This window comes from Calliopsis andreniformis, chromosome 6, assembly GCF_051401765.1.
Source record: "Calliopsis andreniformis isolate RMS-2024a chromosome 6, iyCalAndr_principal, whole genome shotgun sequence".
Taxonomy (NCBI): Eukaryota; Metazoa; Arthropoda; class Insecta; order Hymenoptera; family Andrenidae; genus Calliopsis; species Calliopsis andreniformis.
In genome coordinates this window covers 4980679-5003318 of record NC_135067.1, presented here as the reverse complement: position 1 = coordinate 5003318, position 22640 = coordinate 4980679, and the positions used below count along the sequence as shown (strand labels likewise).

At 31.9% G+C, this 22640-nt stretch overlaps 5 protein-coding genes and 1 long non-coding RNA gene across 16 annotated transcripts; 2 read left to right on the top strand and 4 right to left on the bottom strand.

The window, feature by feature from the left end:
• Positions 1–73: 73 nt before the first annotated feature.
• Positions 74–1406, bottom strand: Nd-19 (NADH dehydrogenase [ubiquinone] 1 alpha subcomplex subunit 8). The gene is made up of 3 exons (XM_076381580.1): positions 1094–1406; positions 565–740; positions 74–478 (listed from the first exon to the last, which is right to left on the bottom strand). The coding sequence occupies exons 1-3, from the start codon at positions 1220–1222 to the stop codon at positions 259–261; spliced, it is 525 nt and encodes a 174-aa protein (XP_076237695.1). The 5' UTR covers positions 1223–1406; the 3' UTR covers positions 74–258.
• An 813-nt stretch (positions 1407–2219) lies between these two features.
• Positions 2220–3413, top strand: LOC143180770 (sperm-associated antigen 7-like). The gene is made up of 5 exons (XM_076380729.1): positions 2220–2407; positions 2485–2552; positions 2632–2720; positions 2789–3126; positions 3197–3413. The coding sequence occupies exons 1-5, from the start codon at positions 2329–2331 to the stop codon at positions 3322–3324; spliced, it is 702 nt and encodes a 233-aa protein (XP_076236844.1). The 5' UTR covers positions 2220–2328; the 3' UTR covers positions 3325–3413.
• A 217-nt stretch (positions 3414–3630) lies between these two features.
• Exo84 (exocyst complex component Exo84) lies at positions 3631–6816 on the bottom strand. Of its 2 annotated transcripts, none has more exons than XM_076380727.1 (8): positions 6365–6816; positions 5900–6261; positions 5525–5827; positions 5295–5439; positions 4666–5175; positions 4451–4581; positions 3958–4374; positions 3631–3837 (listed from the first exon to the last, which is right to left on the bottom strand). In XM_076380727.1, the coding sequence occupies exons 1-8, from the start codon at positions 6417–6419 to the stop codon at positions 3631–3633; spliced, it is 2130 nt and encodes a 709-aa protein (XP_076236842.1). In that variant the 5' UTR covers positions 6420–6816. The 2 variants fall into 2 exon arrangements, with proteins under 2 accessions (XP_076236842.1, XP_076236843.1); XM_076380728.1 differs by having other exon boundaries at positions 5900–6225; positions 6365–6815.
• On the top strand, positions 6192–9289 carry LOC143180771 (uncharacterized). Of its 5 annotated transcripts, none has more exons than XR_013002173.1 (3): positions 6192–6321; positions 7539–7689; positions 8877–9289. It is a non-coding gene; the product is annotated as an uncharacterized LOC143180771 (long non-coding RNA). The 5 variants fall into 5 exon arrangements; XR_013002177.1 differs by lacking the exon at positions 6192–6321 and adding an exon at positions 6797–6817; XR_013002174.1 differs by lacking the exon at positions 6192–6321 and adding an exon at positions 7007–7090.
• Positions 9290–10309: 1020 nt separating this feature from the next.
• LOC143180426 (uncharacterized) lies at positions 10310–14606 on the bottom strand. 5 transcript variants are annotated; one of them, XR_013002128.1, is made up of 3 exons: positions 14247–14606; positions 11350–12341; positions 10310–11238 (listed from the first exon to the last, which is right to left on the bottom strand). XR_013002128.1 is itself a non-coding variant. In XM_076380145.1 (3 exons), exon 3 carries the CDS (start codon positions 12022–12024, stop codon positions 11461–11463), a length of 564 nt encoding a protein of 187 aa, XP_076236260.1. In that variant the 5' UTR covers positions 12025–12066; positions 12172–12341; positions 14247–14606; the 3' UTR covers positions 10310–11460. The 5 variants fall into 5 exon arrangements, 4 of the variants coding, with proteins under 4 accessions (XP_076236260.1, XP_076236258.1, XP_076236259.1 ...); XM_076380145.1 differs by having other exon boundaries at positions 10310–12066; positions 12172–12341; XM_076380143.1 differs by having other exon boundaries at positions 10310–12354; positions 14247–14286; positions 14375–14606.
• Positions 14607–15494: 888 nt separating this feature from the next.
• LOC143180326 (uncharacterized) lies at positions 15495–21643 on the bottom strand. 2 transcript variants are annotated; one of them, XM_076379976.1, is made up of 10 exons: positions 21456–21643; positions 20964–21263; positions 20653–20871; positions 20279–20547; positions 19965–20217; positions 19271–19483; positions 17462–19190; positions 16774–17387; positions 16566–16693; positions 15495–16488 (listed from the first exon to the last, which is right to left on the bottom strand). In XM_076379976.1, the coding sequence occupies exons 1-10, from the start codon at positions 21579–21581 to the stop codon at positions 15528–15530; spliced, it is 4812 nt and encodes a 1603-aa protein (XP_076236091.1). In that variant the 5' UTR covers positions 21582–21643; the 3' UTR covers positions 15495–15527. The 2 variants fall into 2 exon arrangements, with proteins under 2 accessions (XP_076236091.1, XP_076236092.1); XM_076379977.1 differs by lacking the exon at positions 21456–21643 and having other exon boundaries at positions 20653–20885; positions 20964–21096.
• Positions 21644–22640: the final 997 nt, after the last annotated feature.

Here is a 22640-nt window from a genome sequence, read left to right as displayed (position 1 = left end):
TGTGAACACAATTTTTTTCATAAATATAATTTTTTTGTTTTTAAATAATTTTCAACTTTGAATTAACAAAACATTCCTGGTGAACAATTGTATTTATTTTCTCTGTAGTCTACAGTTTATGGTGTATGTATCTGTGTTTGTGATTTATTACAGAACAAATACAAATATCATGCCAGTTTTTGCTCTCTCAAGCCCACAAAAATGTACTGATGATTTGACTATAAAAATGAAGTCACAATAGTACTAACCAGGCATTATTTAATTAGACCACCAGTGTCTGGTACCATATTTTGATTCAGGGTATGGACCTTTCACCACTGGAGGAGTAGGATTTGGATATTCTGGAACTTTTGGTTTTTCTGGCTCTGGTCTTGGTGAATCATGAACTTTAGCTTCGCAGAAATATCCAAAAGGTGGTCGTTCTATGTTCAAGTTCTTCAGAACACAATTATCTACTGCTGATTGTGTATTTCTGCATCTGATCGTATCCAAATCATAAATAAAATATAATTACTATTAAAAGGCATATTAAAGTATATATGATTTTCTATACAAAATATATACTTGGTAAGGTCCATGGTGCCTGAAGACCGTTCAAGACATCGCACATATTGATTAAAGTCTTCTTGACAATGTTTCTTAATGCCTTGAAATACCTCTAATGCACAGGCAGTTACATTTTTACCTTCTTCAAGGCATTTGCGAGGATCCTGTGTCTCGTATTTACATAAGGTAAACTCCTAAAAGTAAAAGTCAACAATGATGTACTCATAATATTATATTGGCTTAATACTTTACTGTAAATTTTTATAGTTATTCTATATTCAATTTCTTTCAACATTCAGCTATTTAAAATAGATCTTTAGATCTTCATTTGTTTCAGAAAAAAATCGCTCATAAATCAACCCTTAAAATTTGTTTGTTCAATAGTATTAATTCTTATTTAGCAAATTCAAAATATAGACTTATTGACAGAAATTCATAAGCACTGGAAACGTTATGTAACTTTTAGGGAGTAAGTGTAATCGTGACAGAGATTAGAATCCTTTAAAATCAAAGAAAATAAACAGAAAGAAATAAGGACACAACTCACATTATTATGCCATTCACATTTTTTTCCAATATAGACGGCAGCGGCCTGTAAAACTGGCCAACTAACATTTATTTCTTGAACGGTTAGTTCTTCTTCCGAAGGAAGTACAATATCCTTCGTAACAACCATAGTATTTAGTAAATGACGATCAATCAAAACACAGTTAGATGACAAAGTAACTGCTTTGGAGTTACGATCTTCTGATCAATGAACGATCTCGATAATCGAGACCGAAACTTGCTTAAAAACACATGATTATTTTACTGACGTTCAGTTCGCGATCGCATTGGATCGCGTAGTTTTCAATGATTTTCAACTTAACTGAGTCACGATGTCTCGAAAAAGTAATTCGACGACCTCTCGTCGAACCGTTTGCAAATTACAAATACATGGCGGTATATTTGAAATACTGTGTGTGGCTAAAAATTGAAAATCTGTTTTGAACATGTATTAATTACATTTAAAAAATCGTTCATGAGATTCTTCGTGTTTTAAAAATCAGACGTGTAGTTTCTCAGAATTTTCTCAATTCACAGTGTGTAATATATCAGAAATCATTTACAATAGCCTATCATAAACAAAAATTGTTTATGTATGTATATTTCAGAAAGGAAGAATTTCCAGGTCTGTGTTGGTAAAACGTTTTTATCCCCGATAAAACGAAACGAAAACAAGATAAGTCAGTTCAAATATTTTTACCTCGATAATAGTTTTAGAATTCTGTATGAATTTAATACAAAATAAAATCGTAATTAAATGTTATTTTTTGTCAAAATTTTAAGGAGTTAATAGAATAGAACTATAAAGAATATAATGAATGACAATATGAAGTTCATCTTTCAAAATTTCAATATTAGAGGACAAACAATAGTAACACTTTTAAGCAAAATATAAAAATATTAAGACATAAGTATTCATAAATCTAATGAATTACTAGTATTATTACTTAAGATAACTAATAATTTTTCGGTCATCTTTTAAAGCACTTCCTAAGAAGTAAATAAATGATCTGTTTTTAAATAAATATAAAATAATAATAGGTGTCGCTAGTTACTAGATGTCCGAACGTTTCTGTCAGAATTTACAAACTTATGCATATTATACGATAGTTTTTCTGTTTTATGCATATAGCTAATCCATGTCAGCGTTATAAGTTTAGCCTAAATAGTTTTACGTTGTGCAGAAAATTCTTGAAAATAGAAAAACTTTCGTCGTACCTGAAGAAATAAACAATCATGGATTTGTTGGGATCTATTTTGAACTCAATGGACAAACCGCCTGCAGTTAGTGATAAACAAAAAGCGTTAATGAAGAGTTAGTTGAAAGTTAACCTATATTGTATGCCTTTGAGCAATTATCTTAATAATTATGAAGTAACTTTTACTATGCAGAACAGAAAGAAGAATATCAAAAACATCAAAAAGCCGAAGCTGAAAGGTTGAAGGTTTTTCGAGAAAAGGTTATAATTTGTTTATTAATAATCTACTATATTTTAATGAAATTATTAATTGCATCATCATTATATCATACTGCTCTAGGTAGAAGCAAAAATTAATAAATTCCTTCAGGATGATAATGCAAAGGAGTATAAATTCCCGCCAATGGATCAAATCCATAGAAGTATAATGTACATGGAAAATAATGTTATCAATGTTGTAGACAATTTAACATTCTGACAGTATTTTATAATTTTAGACATGATGTTGCTGAAGTTGCAAATGTATGGGCATATTCCTTTGGTGAAGAAGGTGTTGATCGTCATATTATGATTTTCAAGAGAGAACATGCTCCATCTGAAGATCAGCTAAATACATTGCGTAAGGGAGAAGAATGGAATGAAGAAATAGCAAAAAGACTAGTCGAGGAAAGGGAGAGGCAAGCTAAGGAAGAAATAGAGGCTGCAAAATCCAAGAAACGAAAAGATAATTTTGTACCAAACAGTTATTACAAGGATAAATATCAACATTTAATAGGAAAAGAAGCTGCTTTAGAAGCAGCTAGAAAAACGGAAGCTAATAGTAGTTATGGCTGTGGTGAGTTACTATATTTATATACTATATTCTTAATGAATGTATTTCATAAAAATCAAGAAATTTGTTTTAGTTCCCAGTGAAAATAAAAAGGATCAACGAAGCATAGAGCAAACTTTGGCAGATATACGCGCGAAAAAAAGAAAATTAGAAGCAAGCACTGAAATATCGGACTGTAAAGATAAGAGTGCTAAACAGTAAGACGTAAATTTGAAAAACAGTATTTTACTTAATTATGAAATGTAAATATTTTTTGCTAGACGCGTTACTCTATACAAGAAGTACTAGATTGAGTATTTGTATCTAGTTGCAATTTGTACTTTTTGATTTATGGAGTAGTTCTAATTTGTTTGAGGTTTCTATTATACATTCGTGATGAAAATGAGACAAGACTTTTCAGTTATGTGTATATATTTACTAAAAAGATAAAATTAATTTATATATATACAGTTCCTTTCTTTTTTACACTTCTGTATACAGTAACATTGATATAATATTTCGATGTAGTTAAATGTATTCAGTAGTTGAATATTTTGGTATGGAAGTCCTCGGCGCAGGTTTTGGTTTTGTCGGAGATAACGATTCAAATACAATCTGTTCTTTCAGTGCTAACAACTTTTTGAATGTTTGATTAGTCGTTGACTTATACAATTCTAGTCCTCGCATGATTATAACATCTCGAACATACGTTGCATTATTATGTACCAATTGCTTCTAAATTCACGGTAAAGAACAAAAATATTTGTTAAAAATAAATGACAGTAAAAAAATGTAGTTGTAAAATATTTGTATAAATTTTGTTAGGTTTATGAAGATAAAAGACAAGAATGTTACCTCGTGTTTTAGCTTTGGATTTGTAAGCGACACTATTATGTGTTGTACTTGAGCACGCATCACAGATATTAAAACTCCATCAATTGTTGCCATGAGTTCTGGTGTTGCAACACTGAGACAATCTTCTAAAAGGCTCACGTAAATTTTTGCAAAAGCTAATGTATTTTCAGTCAATGCTAACCAGCAATCATTTCTCAAATAAGATGATGGTACAGTTATCCCAAGATCATCCAGTTCAGATAACACTTTTTGAACGTTTTTACTTGTTTCTAAATTGGTTGGCCGCCAAGTATCTTCAGCTATATGTATTTTTACCATGTCAACATATTTTTCACCTGCATCTTGTATAGCTTTGGCTAATGGAGATCTAAGCTGACCATCCAGTTGGTAACGAAAATCCATTCCAAGTTGTGGTAACTAAAAGTAAAGTAAAGTTAAATAATGCTTTTTTAAATTCATTATAATAATGAAAATTCTGATGCGTTTGTTTTACCTGATCACAGTGACTTCGAACAGCAACTATGCATTCCACTAAGGTGCTTAGAGACACTTGTGGAATGAAAAGTTGTTTAGTTAAATGTGTTGTTAAGTGCTTCACTTCCTGACTACACCAAACAACCAAACCTAAGTACACGTACAAAAAGAAACAGAATAAGAGAATATGATTCTGGCTTTGAAAATGTTTGATAATATTTTTTAATATATTACCAGAAGTGCAATTTGTAGATTGTGGGAAAATTTTTAAGAACTCTTTCGCTATTTCCACAATATTGCTAAAAGCAATTGCACTAAGTTGCTTCACATATGGTGCGATAGCCCCTTCTTTTTTAACTCTTTTTAAACGTGCTTTTAATACAGCGCTACATAGTCGCAAATATAATTGACAGGCCTGTGCACTTCTATTGAGTTGTATTAGGAGTCTTACTACGCGTCGTGCGCTTCTTAAACCACCACCTTGAAGCGACTTTGCTTCTGCGCTTAATTCAAGTTCCTTTGTTAAAACTTCGACCAACGCTCTTCCTCTATCATTTACTCTTGATTGAATCTCGTTTAAATGTGGCGTTGTTTGAGCGTCTTTTAAATAGGCTTTTGCTTTTTCTAAAAGACTGTAAGCCTCCTCAAAGTGGCGTTGAGCTATGCAAGAATCCAAATCTTCCGCAACTTCTAACATCCATTCCGGCGGAGGTTCGTGAAATTCTGAATCTTCGTCATCTATACCTACAAAAGAACGACTGAAAAATTTAATTTAGTTTAATTTAATTTAATTCTATTTTATTTTCATTTCTTATTGTCTTGCTTTATTGAATAACTCTACTTTAAAAGTGTAAACAACGTACCTAAAGTATTAGAATCAAGGGACATAGATCGAGAAGGCATTGTCTTTTCTTCTTTCAACCGTTTAACATTATCTGATGTATCGATTGCATTATCTTCTGCTAATTTCATTTTCTTTGCTTGTTCACATTTATCCAACCATTCTTTCTGTAACACAAACCATGATTCAATTCTGCCAATAGAAGACATGATTCTTTAATTGCTGTAAATATCGTTTTTGTAATACACTAACTTTACTTGTCGCAGTTGCACATTGAAACACTCTTGTATCAGAGAATGCTAGTAGTTTAAATGCCAGTTTCACAGTTCCTAAATCTCTGACATTAACGATAGCCAGACTCTCGAGATTATACACAACTTGCATTTTATACCTTGGTGGACCCCTTCTACCACCATTTGCCAACCAAGAAGCTATCATTAGAACATCGTTAAATAAATATGCATGAACTCTTTTCAGCGGTGTTCCTTCTAAAGGATCTAATTCTAGTAAAGATCCTTCATGTAAACATATGCGACCAGGTGTCTCTGCCAAACTCTGTCAAGTCAATACAAAAATTTGTTAATGTTCAATATCTTGCCTTTGTAAATGGACATTTTGATAACTCACCATGGCACCTTCTACATTTTCAAGCAATTGCACTAACTTTTGTTTTTGTTCCTCCTCTTTAGACACAGAATCATTAGCATTTTCTAATTGAGACTCAGACAAATCTTCAAACATAACGCCCGTAGCTCTAGTGGATCCTAATGTACTTAACAATGATCGTTGTTCACTTAGTAATTGAGACAACTGATACATTTCACTCTCCAAATGTGAGATTTCCTTGGCAGTTTCTATAAACTGCATATAATTCTGGTAGACATTGCGTTTTAACTGTGCAGATGTATTGTTTGCTAGTTCTTGAATTTTGGCTCGCTGTTGTCTTAATTCGTCTGCACCAACACATTGTGCACTTAGTTCTTTCACAACTAAGAGAAAAGGAAATATCAAACTTCATATGTATCGACGATGAAAACGATCAAATACTCGTAAGTACGAATATTCACTTATTTGTATATTAACATCACTTACATTTTTCTGGATTGAAATTCTCAGTTGCAAAAACCTTTGCTAAACTATCAGCCATTGTAAGAAAATATCTGTTACTTTTTAAATAATTATTTTCATTTAGTAGAAATTAAAGTATCTACAAAATAATAGTATACTGCTCCGTTTGATATTGCTTTCCTTCCCTTTGCGTCATTCGTAAGGACTCTAGATACATGTAACGAAGTAACATTTACTTAAGATATCAAGGATAATTTATATTATCATCAAATCAGTTACGATGAAACCATTTTAATATCTTTTAAAGCACGAAATTACAGCGGATTGGCGTCAAATTACAATTGTGTGGGTGTTTATGACACTTAGCCCTTTAACTCTTTTGCCTTTTTAGCATAGACATCTTGCGGTAAAAATTTTATATATTTGGCGTATTAATCAAAAAGTACTTGTTATCATTGATGGTGGGTAATACATTGAGTAAGTACACAGACGAGATTTATTTAGTTTTAGTATTTAGTCAGCAGTAAGTATAAGCGTCAACAAAGTATAGAATGGTATAGAATAGATTTATCGCCATTAACGAAATATAAGATAGACTAATCATCTAATGTATTTTTCTGTCGTACACTCCACTCGGGAGGTTCGCGAATCTTTACCATTCTCGTGTCACACTCGACGTTATCGATTCAGTTTAAAATCAGATTACATATTAGGCTAGGCCACAGACGAGTGTAATCAGACTATTCACAGGTCAAAGTAGTTAATTTCATTTTTTGAATTTCTTAAAATTCTAGTGCTAAAGCACTTAATTGATGCTCAACTTTTTATATTTTAAATAAATATACCTAACATTTCTTGTGTGGAGTTAACCAATTTGGCAAATAAGTGGCTCATTTAGTGGTAAAGGTGGTAGTCAGCAGTGAGCAGTGAATTGAAAAATTTATATTTTTCATAAAAATATTATCAAAAATTTAAGAAGTGATAATTAGGATATATATATATTCAATCATTTTTCTAAATTGCATGTTCTCAAATTAATGAAATATCTTACTCTTTATTTGTACATATAAACGTGTCAGTTAGGTTGCAAATATTTACGTGCTTTTATGACATTTCGTCACACTTAATTTAACTCGAGGTATACCTATTCAAATTGCCAGGCGTTGTTTATACAATGTCATCTACTGCTTAAAAACAGGTGGTACGTGAGGTACGACACTCGTGGTTACCTAGCTGCTCCTTTTCATTACCCAACAAGCACTTCCTTCGTCCTTCGAATTAAAACGAAATGTCATTTTATTGGCGGCTGTTGGAGAGTTTGGATGCTTTACAAACCAGTCGACGCTATGGTATGTATACGCTTCACTATTTATTTAGTAATTGTAACTACTAATAATTGAAATTAGAAAATTTGTGCTATTGGTATTAGTTCGTCACGCTTATAGACACTTCTTGTAATCGTTCGATGTCAACCACGCGTCAGCTCATGATGAGAATTTCAGCGCAAGCTGCCAGCCACGCGCTATCGCGTGAGACTTCTGTGTTTAGTTAACAGCGAACTGTATAGCTAGTAGTCAAGTAAAAATTTGTCGTTTCTGATCGACAGCGAATAAAGTATTACGGAAAAATCGAGCGTTAAGGCGCTAATAGTACGTAAAATAGAAATCACCGCTATAGTTATTATTTAAATAACGATAAATTATAATTTCTTAAAGGTACGTGTCCGTTTGAAAATTTTGTATAGTTGCTCCAAGTTGCTTTTGAGAGTCTAGTCGACAACGAGATATTCGATTTCAGTACAGCGGGGTATCGGTCTTTCACACTTTTAATAGTTGACGACGTTGCGGTGACAAATCGTGGACTCAGGTACGAACTAATAGATTTTTTCCTGATTTCTTCTAATTCGAAGTCTTAGGATGAATTACAAGAGGGAAGTTATTATCAGTACAGCATTTTCAATTAATTGCGTATTATCTAATTATGTAAAAATTGCAAAGACTCACCATTTAACATCTATTTCAATGAATGTCAAATTCTTTCTGCCTTATTTTTTTTATTATTTGTAGTATTTAATTAATTATTAACGCTGTACTGATGATAATAAATTATTGAGTAATAAATGTTATAGAATTAAGACTTGTTTACCCTTTTGCTAGGGCCTCAAAACGACAGGAACCAGGAAATATACATTGTAACGTATTTTTACGTTCGTACCTGGGTTCCCAGTTGACCATCGCAACATCAATTGTTAAAAGTAAGAAGGACCGATACCCTGCTGTGTTACTGGAATCACTATATTCCACCGTCAAGTATACTCTTAATCTCAAATCGTATACCTATTTCGGACAGTAGTTCTCAAACATTGTGTTCACTTACAAAAAATAGTCTTGAGAGCAACTCGCGATAGTTTTATTCTCAAATGGACTTTACAAAAGAAGATTATAATTTTATTAGTAACAATCTGCATGCCAAAGATCATTTATACTTATGTCATTATCTTATGTGAAATATCAACTATTTGTGTGTTATCAAAAAGGTACAAAGTCTCTGCGCAACTAGTGCGTTCTTCCATCGTTTCCAAGATTCCGGAAGGAGTGAAGTTGTGGCGGTCCTCAGTTGGTTTCAAGGATAACCATCCTTGATCCATGGTTATGGCCCATCCCATGGGTCTTTGAGAGTCAGCTACTTGGTACGGTTAAACTATAGTTGCCTTATGAACCGTGTGATGTAGCGTTCACTAAGGGATGTTATCAATATTTTATTATTAGGATTATGAATTTAGTCATGAGTAAATGTACGTTAAGTTTTCTATGTTAAATTCAATACAGAACAGAATAAAAAATTAGTTTAAAATAAACATTTATACCATACACACAAAATATCACATCTATTGTACAAATATTGCATATTATGATTGTATGATATAGTTTCAAAATAAAAGTCACAGTAAAATCAATAACATGCATTTGAGTACTAATTTATGAAATCCGTCAAAAATTCCAAAAGACTCTTTTTCCTGATAGATTCCCCTATTTCAATCCGAAAATACCTCTTTTCTCAATATATTCTCCTAATACGTTTGCGAAAGAAAGCTAAAGAGTGTTTGCTGCCAATTTCTGAACATCCCCATTTTTTGATACCTCCTCTCATATCATGTTCTCCTGATACATTTGCGCATTTTGGCGAAAATCTGAATTCCATTTCCCGCCAATTTTTCGGAACACCTCCTCTCATATCATGTTCTCCTGATACTTTTGCGCATTTTGACGAAAATCGGAATTCCATTTCCCGCCAATTTTTCGGAACACCTCCTCTCATATCATGTTCTCCTGATACTTTTGCGCATTTTGGGCAAAATCGGAATTTCGTTTCCCGCCAATTTTTCGGAACACCTCCTCTCATATCATGTTCTCCTGATACATTTACGCATTTTGGCGAAAATCTGAATTCCATTTCCCGCCAATTTTTCGGAATACCTCCTCTCATATCATGTTCTCCTGATACTTTTGCGCATTTTGGCGAAAATCTGAATTTCGTTTCCCGCCAATTTTTCGGAATATCTCCTCTCATATCATGTTCTCCTGATACTTTTGCGCATTTTGACGAAAATCGGAATTTCGTTTCCCGCCAATTTTTCGGAATACCTCCTCTCATATCATGTTCTCCTGATACTTCTGCGCATTTTGGCCAAAAGCTGAAGTATGTTTCTCGGCAATTTTGGGGAATATCGAGATACCACTTTTCATATTATGTTCTCTTGAAACTTTATTCAATTTCTATTCACGGAATATTACTTTAATTTTCAAACAAAAGTTTCACAGAAATTGAAGCAAAGTATCAGAACATAATATCAAAAGTAGTAGGATGTAGGTTTTGGATGTTATACAAGGAAATTATTGGGCAGTACAAGAGGATCACTTACAGGATTTATAATTGGTTTAATGAATTACTAAATGCATTTTTTTTCACTGGCTGGTTTTATTTTCGTATGCCGGTTATTCTCCATCTCTACATGTCTCAATTATTCACATACTCATGACATAAAGGTAATTGTATGTACAGATATAGTACCAATGTTGTAAACGGAAGAAATAAAGTACCCGAGGCACATACTTTTTATTGGTCGTTACACACGCTCGTAACGCTCGTTTATTTTGGTATATTGCACGTCCGTGAGAAAACTGTCAGAGAAAAAAATTCTTAATTTTTATTTAATAATATAGTGTAGATATATTCTAATTCAAAATTTATTATTATTTTCAATTTTGAACAAATTTTTGCTGTTTGAATTTCAAGTTATCAATTTGTGGCAATTTTTTCACAGAGGTACGAACTGTATGATGCTTGGGGAGTGATCCAATAGAATTTAAAAAATATACGAGTGTGATCATTGGACCTAAATTCTCAACGTTCAGTGCACGCTATTCTCTTCACCCCTACTACTTTTATGACCTCTGTATATTGCTTCCACCCACATGCCTTTCTCGTTCATTCTCACTCACAAACATGTGCTTAACTCAAGATACACAAGTGATATTTTAAGCTTTTAAGGCAACCATTCTCTCCTATAAAACTCCCGAAATCCAACCAGACATAAGATTTGTCTTTTATAAATATATTTTTATTAAAAACGCATAGTAGGTGCCACAATGTTGTTCTCAGCAAATTATGTATAAACTTTTTATAAAAAGTCAAATTATTTCATCACTTTGTTCTTCAAACCCTAAACAGTTTTCCTTTATCACTGTTACTTCTTATCATTAATATTTGCTATAAAGTCACCAAAGTATCTTATGTCCTTACTTATGTAATAGAACTATATTTTCGTATCTTTCCCGTGTCCAAATTTCCAATTGTCATTCTCTCACGTGAGTTGTGTTAACATTCGTAATTAAATACTGCACAGAAAAAAATATCGTCACAGATTGCAAATAACACTATGGATGATTATTTTCTGTAAAAACCCAAATAAATATTCAAATATTCAAATGTTGCATATTCCAACTTACACTCGCAGAAACTGTATTCTTTCAAATCTCCATATCATGAACTGCAACAACAGGTAAGTCTCACTTTAAACCTTAAATATTTGAAAATTCTCCAAGAACTATGATTCTCACTTAACAGTCAGTCGTTATCTGAATAGCAGTCTTCTTATTAATCAACTGAAACTTGAATCCTGCTTGTTTCAACCAAATTCTCAGAGTTTTTTCCGATAACGTGACTCCTGGCTCTAGTAACAACAATTTCTGATGCAACGCTCGAATTGTTGGGATCTCGTTTTTACAATATCCATTATATATTTCGTTCTTAATAAGACCCTCGAGGTGCGGCGTGAGTTTTCTCGGTTTTCCAGCGTCAAGACGTTGTTTCCTCTTCGTGACGCCTTTGTGGGTCAAATTATAAATTTTCGTAGCGGAGACCCCTGTTAAAACAGAAGTCCTCTTCAATGCTTCAGTCTTCCCTAAGTTGCCCATAGTCCTTAAGTTTTGATAAATGTGTAGACAAAATTTCTGAGCGTCCTCCGACAAGTGCAATCTCTTCTTCTTTGCGATAATTTCTTGATCACTGTGGCTTTCGTATTTGGCGTCTTCTTCGAGATCGGGACTCCCTCGGTTGTCCGTGGAAGAGCATGGACTATCATCGGGCCGAGACATCTCGAGAAAAATGTTTTTCTTATGCATCCACAGAGCTCAATCACTGGCGTTGTACGACGTTCGAGACCTCTGGGACGAGAAGAAATCGAAAAAGTTTGGAGAAAGGTTACACTCCCTGCCTTTGCGGTGTCGCGATATAGACTGACTCTGCCCCAGGGACCTTCAAGGACGTACCCTTCGGTGGGGGTGCTCTTGAACCCTCCTTGTTACCCAGCATGGATGGAAGAAATATAGTAAACTTGTAAAAGCAGCGGGACGTGAAGAAGGCAGTGTGCTTGAATACCAGGGATTGAGAAACCAGGGACGCGGCTAGGTTTTTCCAGCACTAGCGCGCTGAACTAGAACTGATAAATTATTCTTTATTTGTTCATAATATTGAATTGTTCTTTAACAAACGGTAGATAAAGGGAACTTCCGAGATTTGATAAATTTGATGAAGATATGCAGTGACTTTCATTAGTATGAATTAAATTCGTGAAATTTTAACTTTTAAGTTTTATACCTTGAATAAATATAAAATAAGCCATAAAAGTGTACTTTATATTTATTAAATATAATCAATATTCTACAAATGCTTTTTATTTTCATTTACTTTTCTTTTGCTGCTGTTTATATTAAAAATTTAAAACATTCTTTAACAATTAGAAAATACAGAGGATAAATTACAACTTATATATCATATTTATTTTAAACATATAATCTTCCTTTTCCTCCTAAGATAGGAATATGTATATTTAAATAATAGTTTTTTCTTTGTATTTCAAATCGCATCAACTCCTTGATTATTAGTAACTAAACTAATTTAGACTATCTTAAACATTAATTTGATTTATTTTAAAAACTTAATGAGATTTTCTATATTCTTTTTTGTAGATTGTCGTTGGAGCAGTGTGTTTTAATATAATTATTGAGTATTATTTGTGCCAATAATTACGAAAACGGTCCAAGTCAAAAATCTGAAAAAATTAAATCTATTACTTATTTACTGATGCATCGATTAATTACAAAACAAGTGATAAATTCTACCTTTTTAGTTTTTTATTTAGACTACTTTTATAATTATCGACACATTTATGTTTGGAAATATTGGGATCTAAAAGAAATTCGAAATTATCCTGGAATTCTTTGTTTACTGACACCCCTTTCAGGAAATGCGTGTTTGAGGTGGAATTACTGGCTAGTTGGTGGAAGAGATATAGTGCATTCATAAAACCAGTCGAGCGTCAAACATAAACATGCTTCCAATGACGAGACAAGCGGTTTGAGAGAAATATTCAGAGATAAGAAGTTGGACCTCACTCAGGGCTGTATGAAGCATCCATTAACGCTTAAGATTAAATCCATTAAAGAACATGTACAATGTAGCTATGGAAATGTATGCTTTGTGGAACTTAAAATAAATATTTGTTATATATAGCATAGTCGAGGTTTAGTTCGCGACTGCTTTAAATTTTGTTTTCCCTCGTATTTATTTGCTCGTTTTATGCAGATATAAACTCAAAAATGAGTACAACATATAATTCATTAATTGCTAAAAAACATATATTACAAAGTAATTCACTGCAATTCATACAATTCACTACAATTCTATATAGACAGTTAAATTTGAAAATCAATAAATTTTTGGTTAAATAAAGTTCTACATGTAAATTTATTGAATTCAATAATAACACAAAAATCTGTAGAATTGGCCCAGATGTAAAATTTCTTTTTAAACTGTTTTTATAAAGTGAGTTGGTAACAAAAAATTTAATGTAAAACGGCAAATTAATAAAAAAAAATATAAAGAACACTAGAAAATTCCGGAAAGAATATTAGATATCTATCGTTATATGCAATGCAATGTATTTTGAGTGATATTGTCTCCAGTTGAATTAAGTAATAAAATTATTTATAATTAAATAAAAAATACATACATAATTTCCTTGCTGTTATATATGTATATACGTATTTATACGTTATTAATACTTTCGTTACCGATCGAAAATGACGTACCATTTAAAAACTGCCGGCAGCGCAGCTCGCTGTTTAATTGAACAGATGTCTCACGCGATGGCGCGTGAGCGGCTATTTACATAGTGAGCTTCATCACGCGCTAGCGCGTGACCGACAGCAAAAATGTAAGATCTCGAAACACAAGAATATGTTTTAAATTTAAGACGAGGGCCATTTCACGGTTATATTACAGATGCAAAATATTAAAATATAAAATAACAAAATAATCCATTTCCTAGCAATCTCCTTCTTACCTTGAAATTCAAGTAAGCTGTTTAACGTATTTCTATTGGACTAAAACAAATATTGGCGTACATAAATATAAAATATTTCACAAAGCTATTTACTGGTTGTAAACGAAGTATTTTCCATTATTTAGTACCTATCTGTTATTTAATTACAATACGGAACCCTACAGCTGGATGACATGTACGATCCTGAACCTTTCCGCCTCAATGTCGGTTGCCGACACTTGATTGCCGAATTTACGACTGCACTATATCTCTTCCACCGACGAGACTCAAACGCTCAAGTGGAGAAACTTGCGTTATCGAACCGAACTGAGGTTGAAATGTTTGAACAACCAGAATGTTTGAAAGAATTTCAATACTCTAAATATGATTAGAAATAATTTTTTATCTGTTAGAAATTATGTATATATTTACAAACATACAAAAATTGAATTGGAGTATTCAAAAAAATGAAAGGAAATTTTTTATTTTTAGAGGACCAAAAATTGCAGATTGCAATTGCAATGTTTCGTTGCAGATGAAATTATCTTCAAATTCTAAACACATTTGACAAGACACATTAATATCAAAAAATTATTTAAGTAATTATAATATTTTGAATTCTTTAGGCACTATTTTTTAAAGTATACTCCATAATTTGTAATTCAGTGGTTTAAAAATAATGTGTTGAAAAAAACTCAATTTAGAAATTAAAAGAATTATTTTATATGCATATAAGTGAACATTTTAGCATTGATGAAACATGAGAGTAGATATTCAATGTATTTTTTGGTTTATTGTTAAATTGGATCAGAAAGTGTCAATAGTCCTTTACCATTTTTATGTTACTTCCTATCTTATCGGCTGTTAATCTGACAGATTTCTTCCTACTTATAGGGTTGTGAGACTGCTCAAGTTTTATAGCTTTCATATCTGTTTGAATAATTAGTAGCAAATACGTACATGCAATCTGTTTGTGATGGGGGTAGAAACTCTGCCAAAGTTATCCTAGGAATTATCAGAATATAGTACTTGATTTTGTTATTAAACAAACTTTTACAAAATTCATTTCATTATTTTTCAGGCTTCTTTACAGAATCCTTCGTTTATTATCAATTTAATCACATCATTTTTTTTAAATTTTTGCTTCATTTATGTTGTAGAAGTAAAATATTATATGTATATTAATATTAATTCCATTCAACAAATATAAAATATATGCCAGCATACACTCTATGCCAGCATATTTATTTAACATGAATCGTCCTTTAATTTACTATAAAAATATTTGTACTATAAAATATATTACTGATTTTCTGTCTTTTTCTTATTAGCTTTCGCTTTATTTAGAGATATATTAGGAATGATCAAAGCATCACTGGGTTCTTGATAATTTTCAGAAACGTTTGTATTACTTGAATTTACCCTACCACTATTGGAATTCGAATGTTGTAGTTTTGGCGTGGAAGTTCTTCCTTTTAAAAGTACTGCTTGCTCAGTACTTTTACTAGCTTCTTTAATTGATATTGAAGATACATCACTGAAATCTGGTAAACCATAATTACTATCAAATTGTTTTCTGCTTGGCGATATTATTCTCTTGGCAGTGCCTATTGGTGTTCGTTCATCGGAATTCGACGATGAACTCAAAGCACTTGCTTCTCGTGTCTTTTTTAGCGTTGTAATTGCCCAACCAAGACCAAGTTTTTTAAGAGCTATTTCCATTTCTTCCGGTGATGATGCATACTTTAATATATCAGATGATGGGGTACTTGCTATTTGTGAAATTCCAGACAATCCAGAAAAACTATTCGAACTTGTCGACGTTATTTTATCTCTGTTGCTCTTATCTTGCTTATTCGGGTCAGTACTCGCTGGAGAAATTGGATAAAACTGCTCTATGGGCAACGATTGTAATTTTTTACTGTTTGTTTCTCGAATACATTTCTTTTTTTCGTTTTTATTAATTACTATATTTCGACCTTTTGCATCTTTTGATAAATCAAAAGATGTAGTTTCTTCTATTTTTTGCGTTGAAACCATTGCAGAAAATTTGGAAGTAGGGCTATAATTTTTGTCTTGTATATTAGGTGATGAAGTAACAGGCTCAGATGGCTTCACTATTATTGCAGATTTAGTTATTTGCGTTTCTGCAGTCTTTTTTATTGCTGCTGGACTTCTAATGTTTTGACTTTTATTTAAAGTATCTGGTGTATCGAATTCGATTATTGTAGACAATTCATGGCCAGATGACTCAATTTCAGCTCTGAAATTCAATTATACAGAAAGATACTAATATAACAATTAATCATTTTATGCAAAAAAAAAAAAAAATGTATTTACCTATATGGTCCACTAAGTAGGCTCACTGGTGGTTTACTTCTTCCATTTAAAAGCATAGCATTCTCTATCGTTCTTGATATTTTTGGAATATCAGCAAGTAACGGCACAAAATCTTTAGTACTTTTCAACTAAAACAGCAATTATAATGGAATAAAATAATTTATATAAGTGTTTCAGAGTTATTGACATAGATGAACTTGAAAATTACCTCTTTATTAGATTGCTTCTTTATAGCCATTTCAGTTTTCTGTGTTCTTAAAGGAGAGTCTTTAATATCATTAATGTCTGCAGATGTTTGAGTGGTTTGATTGATCTCTGAATTATCAGTTTCCTTTGTTGACATTACATTATTATTAAAACTTTTACTTTGTTCCAAAATTTCTTTAGACAACTTTTCTATTACTTCTTCGTCATGAAATTTTGAAAATACCCATGAGCTACTTTCTTGCGTTACTGACATAGTCTGAGGTATTTTAAACCGATCAAGTTGTATGTTAACTCTCTCCTCATTTATGATCTGCGGCTTGGTTTTTATATTTAATGCTTTTGTTTTAGAATCAGTATAGTGAGTTCCATTTTTGGATTCGTTTTTATTGTTTGAAGTTATCGCTTCTTTAGTTTGCGTACCTTCTTCTTCAACAACTACATTATTCTTAATAATCTTTTGTGATTCAATAAGTGTTTTCGCAAGCTGATTATGAATAGCTTCTATATTTTCTACAAGTTGGCGAACACTTTGTAAATCATTAGTCCTTGGTCTGGGTGGAGGTAATTGCATTAAACTAGTTTCATCACCAGCACTAAATCCAGAAAGTTCCATACCTAAAAATAATTCTAATTGTAATTTCTTTTTCTTTTTTTTTTTAAATATTGTACATGAATATTAATTTAAATACCTTTTTGCTCGTTTCGAACTTTTTCAATGAGATTTGTCAAAGAAACTATTCTTTCTGCACACATAGTTTGAAGATCTTGATATTTTTGTAACATTTCGGGACAATTTTTCAACGCATAACCGTGAATACTATCAAGTTTTGTATGCATTAGTTTACATTCTGGATTTTTACACGAACAGACATTTAATAGTTGTTTCGAAGATCTGGCTGTACTTTCAGCTAATATATGTTCAGGTTGCTGATAATCAGATAAATCTGTCGACGGCGAATATCCACTTTTAGTAGACGATAATATACTATTATCGTTTATTTGTGTATCAGTGGATGCGTATCTAAGCATTCTACTAATCTTTGCAGGATGTGGAATATTTGAGGGCATTCTCATAGTACGCGGTGAAGGAGTTTCTGGTGTTGATACTGGGCTCACATCTCTTCTCAACCGTTTTATACTTTCGTTCGCTGAAGAATCTAACATTTCGAGAATAGAAATATTATTGCTTAAAACTTCAAACAAATTTTTAGGTTTTATCGGCGGTGGACTAGCAAACGAGGTTGACGAATCCGAAATATCTTTTACTTTAATTTGTTTTGATTGCGACTGCATGTGTAATTTATTTGTAGGTTGTTCTTGGATGCTCGTTGAATATACTCGAGAGTTCTGTGTACTTACATCCACAGCTACATCTGCTGTTTGAGGAGGACTTACTTTAATATTGAATCCACTTTCATTGACATATATTTTAATTCTTTTACTAGGCCCATCTATTACAGCACCACTTATTTTTTGGTATTTATTATAGCGTGATTTCGATAAAGTTTTTGGACATTTCTTTGTAAAGGATGGAGTTTTATTTACTCGCAATGAACTTGATTTTTGAAATTTTTTGGATGGAACCTGCTTTAAAGTTTTCATAGTTCGCTTCTTTTTCTTAGAAGCTATTTTTACATCTTGTTTTTCAGTATCTGTGACAGTATTTGTGACTGTAGAACTTGCTGATTCGCTGCTATCTGCTTGTGGTGTAATAACTGTTATTTTCGGTTCGATTGGATAATGTTTTTGTTTTTCAGTCGTCTCAGCTCCATTAGTAACAGAACTAGATTTTTCTTTTTCCTGCACTAGTTCCACTTGTATACTTTTATCTTGAGCCGCATGATCTTTTTCTGTTGCAGTTTGTATAGCAATTTCTACTTTTTCAATAGACGAGCTATCTTTTTCTTCTATTTGGCTCCTTTTACTGGTTTCTTCATGGGATGTGCTTATTACTCTAATTTCTGGCGATAAAGGTTTTTGAATATGCACATCCTGTGATGTAATTGACTGCCTTTGAACTGATCTTTCTCTTTCGAATAAAGGTTTTGTAGTTGCATTAAAAATATCATTCGGTAAATCTGCTCCAAATTCTTTCAGTAATAATTGTCTCTGTCTTTCAACCTTTTTTAACATATTCAATATTTGCTCTTCACGCGATATTTCATTTTCTTTATCCTTTTGTACATTGTTATTAGTTTCTGTATGTTCTTCATTGGGACAAGATGCATCCCAAACAACACGTATATCCTGATTTTCGTTAGCTTCTCTTGGCGTAATAGTAATTTGTCGTTCCATAGGATATGTTAGACATTGTTCTAAACATTCCTCATTTATTAAAGTCTGTACTGCACGATTTAGCTTCTTCTGATGTTGATCTTTCAGTATCTTCCGTCGTTCTTCTTGCACATGTATATCTCTCTAAGGGAAAACAGACGTAATATAATTTATAATTTACAGTAAAAATTTCAAACAAATATTTGAAGGAGAATATCGTGTACCGGGTAACGTTCAACTTGGCTAGCTTTCAATTTTCGTTCATCACCTACTAAGTAATCCAGGTTTTGGAGAAGTGTTTGATAATCTCGACGTACTTTTTCCCTTAACACTGCATCTTCACCGCGTTTATGAGCATTAGATTTACGACTTTCTGCTAAATGTGTTTCAGTAGTTTGCCTCTGTCGAATTTCTTGAGCTACGTCAGTAGCACTCGGCTATAAATATAATATACATATCGTTAAGTCACGTAACACCTAATAGTTAATAATAAAGAATGTATCACAACAAAATTGTTTATAATTACAGTTTACTTCCTCAGATCAATTAAACCTTTTTAAAACAAAATCTACATATATCAGGTCATCCCATAAGAAATGCTACTTTTTGTTTTATATTTTAGTTCATAAAATTAAGAATCCTTTGAAGAAAAGCCTCAAAGATTATGTGATAGGTGGGAAATGATGGTAGATAGTGATATTTGACAGAGCTGTAACCAAAAATAATAGTACGCATTCATTTCTTTATGATTAAGATGACATTCAGAAGCATTATTTATGACTTGACCTAATACTTTTCTCAATGCAATTGCTTAAGGTTGTTCACATTATGCATTAAAAACATACATATTTTAATGTTAGATTGAAATTGCTATACTAGTACATTAATGCTATTGCTTTTACACTAACAATTACAAACCTCATTCCATGTATGTATTTTTTCAACTGCATCAACTGGTTTTTCATACGTCTTACTGTGATGCTTACTGTGATCATACAATTGCACTTTACTACTTCCTGGACATTTAACATGTTTTGATGTTCTTGTATGCTTAAATTGTTCACCATTGTCAGAAAAATATGATGAATCGTCGCTAAATAAATTCGAACTATCACCATTACTAGTAGTAGCTGAATCTGAAGATTGGTGTACATAATCTTCTGGTTTATACCTTCAATAATTAAGAGATATATCAGAAATAACTTTACATTAAAATTAATATTATAATATACCTTGGTATTTGATCAATTACAGGTGAAGTGGCATTTGGAATTTGTATTGTTCTTCCAGAATTTTTATCATCATATTTAGAATCATGTACACGTGTAGTTTGTTCATTAGTCTTTTTAGCAGTTGAGGTTTCTGTTGCTACAGGTGTTGCGGTTGAGCCATTGATACTCTGTGTTCTTAATACTGAAGAGTCATTTTCTGTATTAATACATATAGTTATTGGTTTTGATTTAGAAACTGATGAATGTGTTTTAAGATCACTTGGAATGACCTATAAAAAAAATTAACAGATATATAACTTTACACTTGTGCATTACTTTCATTTATATTTATATGTAAATATCATACTTGATCATTACATAAATATCATTCTTACATAAGGTTTTGTAATTTTTCCAGGTGATTTTCTAGCAATATGCTTTTTTGCTTTTTTCTTAAGAGATTTTTGTTGTTTATTTTCCTCACTTTCATCTTGTACAACATCTTTGTCTAGCATTGTAGTGTGAGGAAGTTTTGAGACCATTGTAGATCTAAGATTCTCTAATTCTCTTACTTGACGTAATCGTTCTCGATGCAGCTGCTGTGCAGTGTCCTTCTACATGGATTTTACTTAATTTTTTATAAATTTTGGTCTACTATAATACAATAATATTTATTCTAAGAAAATATATAAATTAAATGCCTTACTTGTGTACTATTTATATGTTTTATAGCCTCTTTTCCTCTTTTCAATGCCATTAATTTATTTCTTTTTTCTTTTTCTTGAATTATTGCATCATGATCAGGTTCCAACATTGCTGATATATGTGCTTGACCAATATCTTCCATATCTTCTAAATACTTTTGCTGTACTTCCATAATTTTCCCATTATATGCTTCTTTTAAATGTACTGCGCCATTCTGTTTAAATTTTTTAAGTTCCTCCTTGGCTATATTCCTAGCACGTTCTAAAAGCCTATCTGATATTTCTTTAGATTGTTGTCGTACCTGCACAAATTGTTATGATTAGCGATTTTCCATATAAAATATGCAATGTGTAAAATAAATTGTATGCAATATAATTACAATACATATAAAACATGCAATCTATAAAATAAATTATATGCACTACAAATTTCAATATAAATATAATTTTTGTCACGATTTTTCAAACTTTTAAATAATTTGTAATTTATGTACCTGTTCTAAGCGTAACCTTCGACGCCGATCACGTTCATTTTTCTTAATTTGATCTAAATCAGACAATACCATTCTTCCTCGTCGTATGTTTAATGGATTTCCGTTGACGGTAACGTTAATAGACATATTTTTTTACCTGTCATTCAAATAAATCTGCAATAAAGTACGCCGTCTTCTTACCTAACTCAAATTTGAAACAGTATGGACGGCCATTCTTGTTTCTGGTTCACAAACGGATTGTCATATTGTCCAATGGATCTGTAAACAGAACAGACCAAATAGACCAATGAGAGATTTCAATTAATGTCGAGGCGCGAATTTCAAACTGAAAACTAATTTCTTTTTTATTAGTGATTGTATTAAAAGTTCCTCGTTTTGTTAGGTAACAGTTGATTATAAAATGTAATTAAATAGATTGAAATTCATTTAAAAAATCCAAATATCTGTTTGAAAGATTTTTAATTGATGAAATTTGAAAAGAACCTTAACGTTGAGTGAAATATGATTGCAAAGCTTTTCATAATACTGTTGGAGTCTACAGTATTTCTTTATTATGTTCATTATATCTTAAAATTATGTATGTACAACATAAAGGAAACAAATTTTTCTCGTTATAAATTGTTCTCGGTAAAATGAGCTCTAAACTCGTCACTGAGCTATGAATTTATAACGAGGGAATGCTACGTACACTTTTAAATGATCGTGTTCAATATGTTTGAGACACTTCTTTAAACGATAAATACTATGCAACTACAACTATCTATTACTTTTACAGATTCCTGATGTTACTAGATTTATTAACGACTATCTTTGCTACATCTAGATACTTCTCAGGGTGCGTTCGGTTATTACTTGCAATGCTGTGAAAATGACATCACGCCCATAAAAGTTCTATAGACATGACATCATTTTCACAGTACTGCCAGCAATATCCGAACATCTTCAGCCAAACGTATCTGAAAGTTATCTATTATACATCCATCTTTTATCTTAAGGTAAACACTATACACCACTTATCTATCAATTGAATTAATTGGAAGTTTAAATAAAAGTTTAATGAATAATGGATGTGATCATTGATATAAACATTCTTCATACTACACAAATTTGAATAACAATTATGATAGCTATGTTTCTGATTCCCATTTCAAATCTCTTTGGAGCGTTCTTCGGTGCCATAATCGT

Coding starts and splice junctions, on each gene's coding strand:
- Exo84 (XM_076380727.1), bottom strand. CDS start 6,419: ATGGCTGATAGTTTAGCAAAGGTTTTTGCAACTGAGAATTTCAATCCA. Junction 5,828..5,899: donor AAAATGTAGAAGGTGCCATG/GTGAGTTATCAA, acceptor TTGACTTGACAG/AGTTTGGCAGAGACACCTGG. Junction 4,375..4,450: donor TTCGAAGTCACTGTGATCAG/GTAAAACAAACG, acceptor CTTTACTTTTAG/TTACCACAACTTGGAATGGA.
- LOC143180426 (XM_076380142.1), bottom strand. CDS start 12,024: ATGCATAAGAAAAACATTTTTCTCGAGATGTCTCGGCCCGATGATAGT.
- LOC143180326 (XM_076379976.1), bottom strand. CDS start 21,581: ATGTCTATTAACGTTACCGTCAACGGAAATCCATTAAACATACGACGA. Junction 20,548..20,652: donor GAAAAATTACAAAACCTTAT/GTAAGAATGATA, acceptor TTTTTTTTATAG/GTCATTCCAAGTGATCTTAA. Junction 20,218..20,278: donor GTAATTGATCAAATACCAAG/GTATATTATAAT, acceptor TAATTATTGAAG/GTATAAACCAGAAGATTATG.
- Nd-19 (XM_076381580.1), bottom strand. CDS start 1,222: ATGGTTGTTACGAAGGATATTGTACTTCCTTCGGAAGAAGAACTAACC. Junction 741..1,093: donor AATGTGAATGGCATAATAAT/GTGAGTTGTGTC, acceptor TTTTACTTTTAG/GAGTTTACCTTATGTAAATA. Junction 479..564: donor GGCACCATGGACCTTACCAA/GTATATATTTTG, acceptor GGATACGATCAG/ATGCAGAAATACACAATCAG.
- LOC143180770 (XM_076380729.1), top strand. CDS start 2,329: ATGGATTTGTTGGGATCTATTTTGAACTCAATGGACAAACCGCCTGCA. Junction 2,408..2,484: donor ACAAAAAGCGTTAATGAAGA/GTTAGTTGAAAG, acceptor TTTACTATGCAG/AACAGAAAGAAGAATATCAA. Junction 2,721..2,788: donor CAAATCCATAGAAGTATAAT/GTACATGGAAAA, acceptor TTATAATTTTAG/ACATGATGTTGCTGAAGTTG.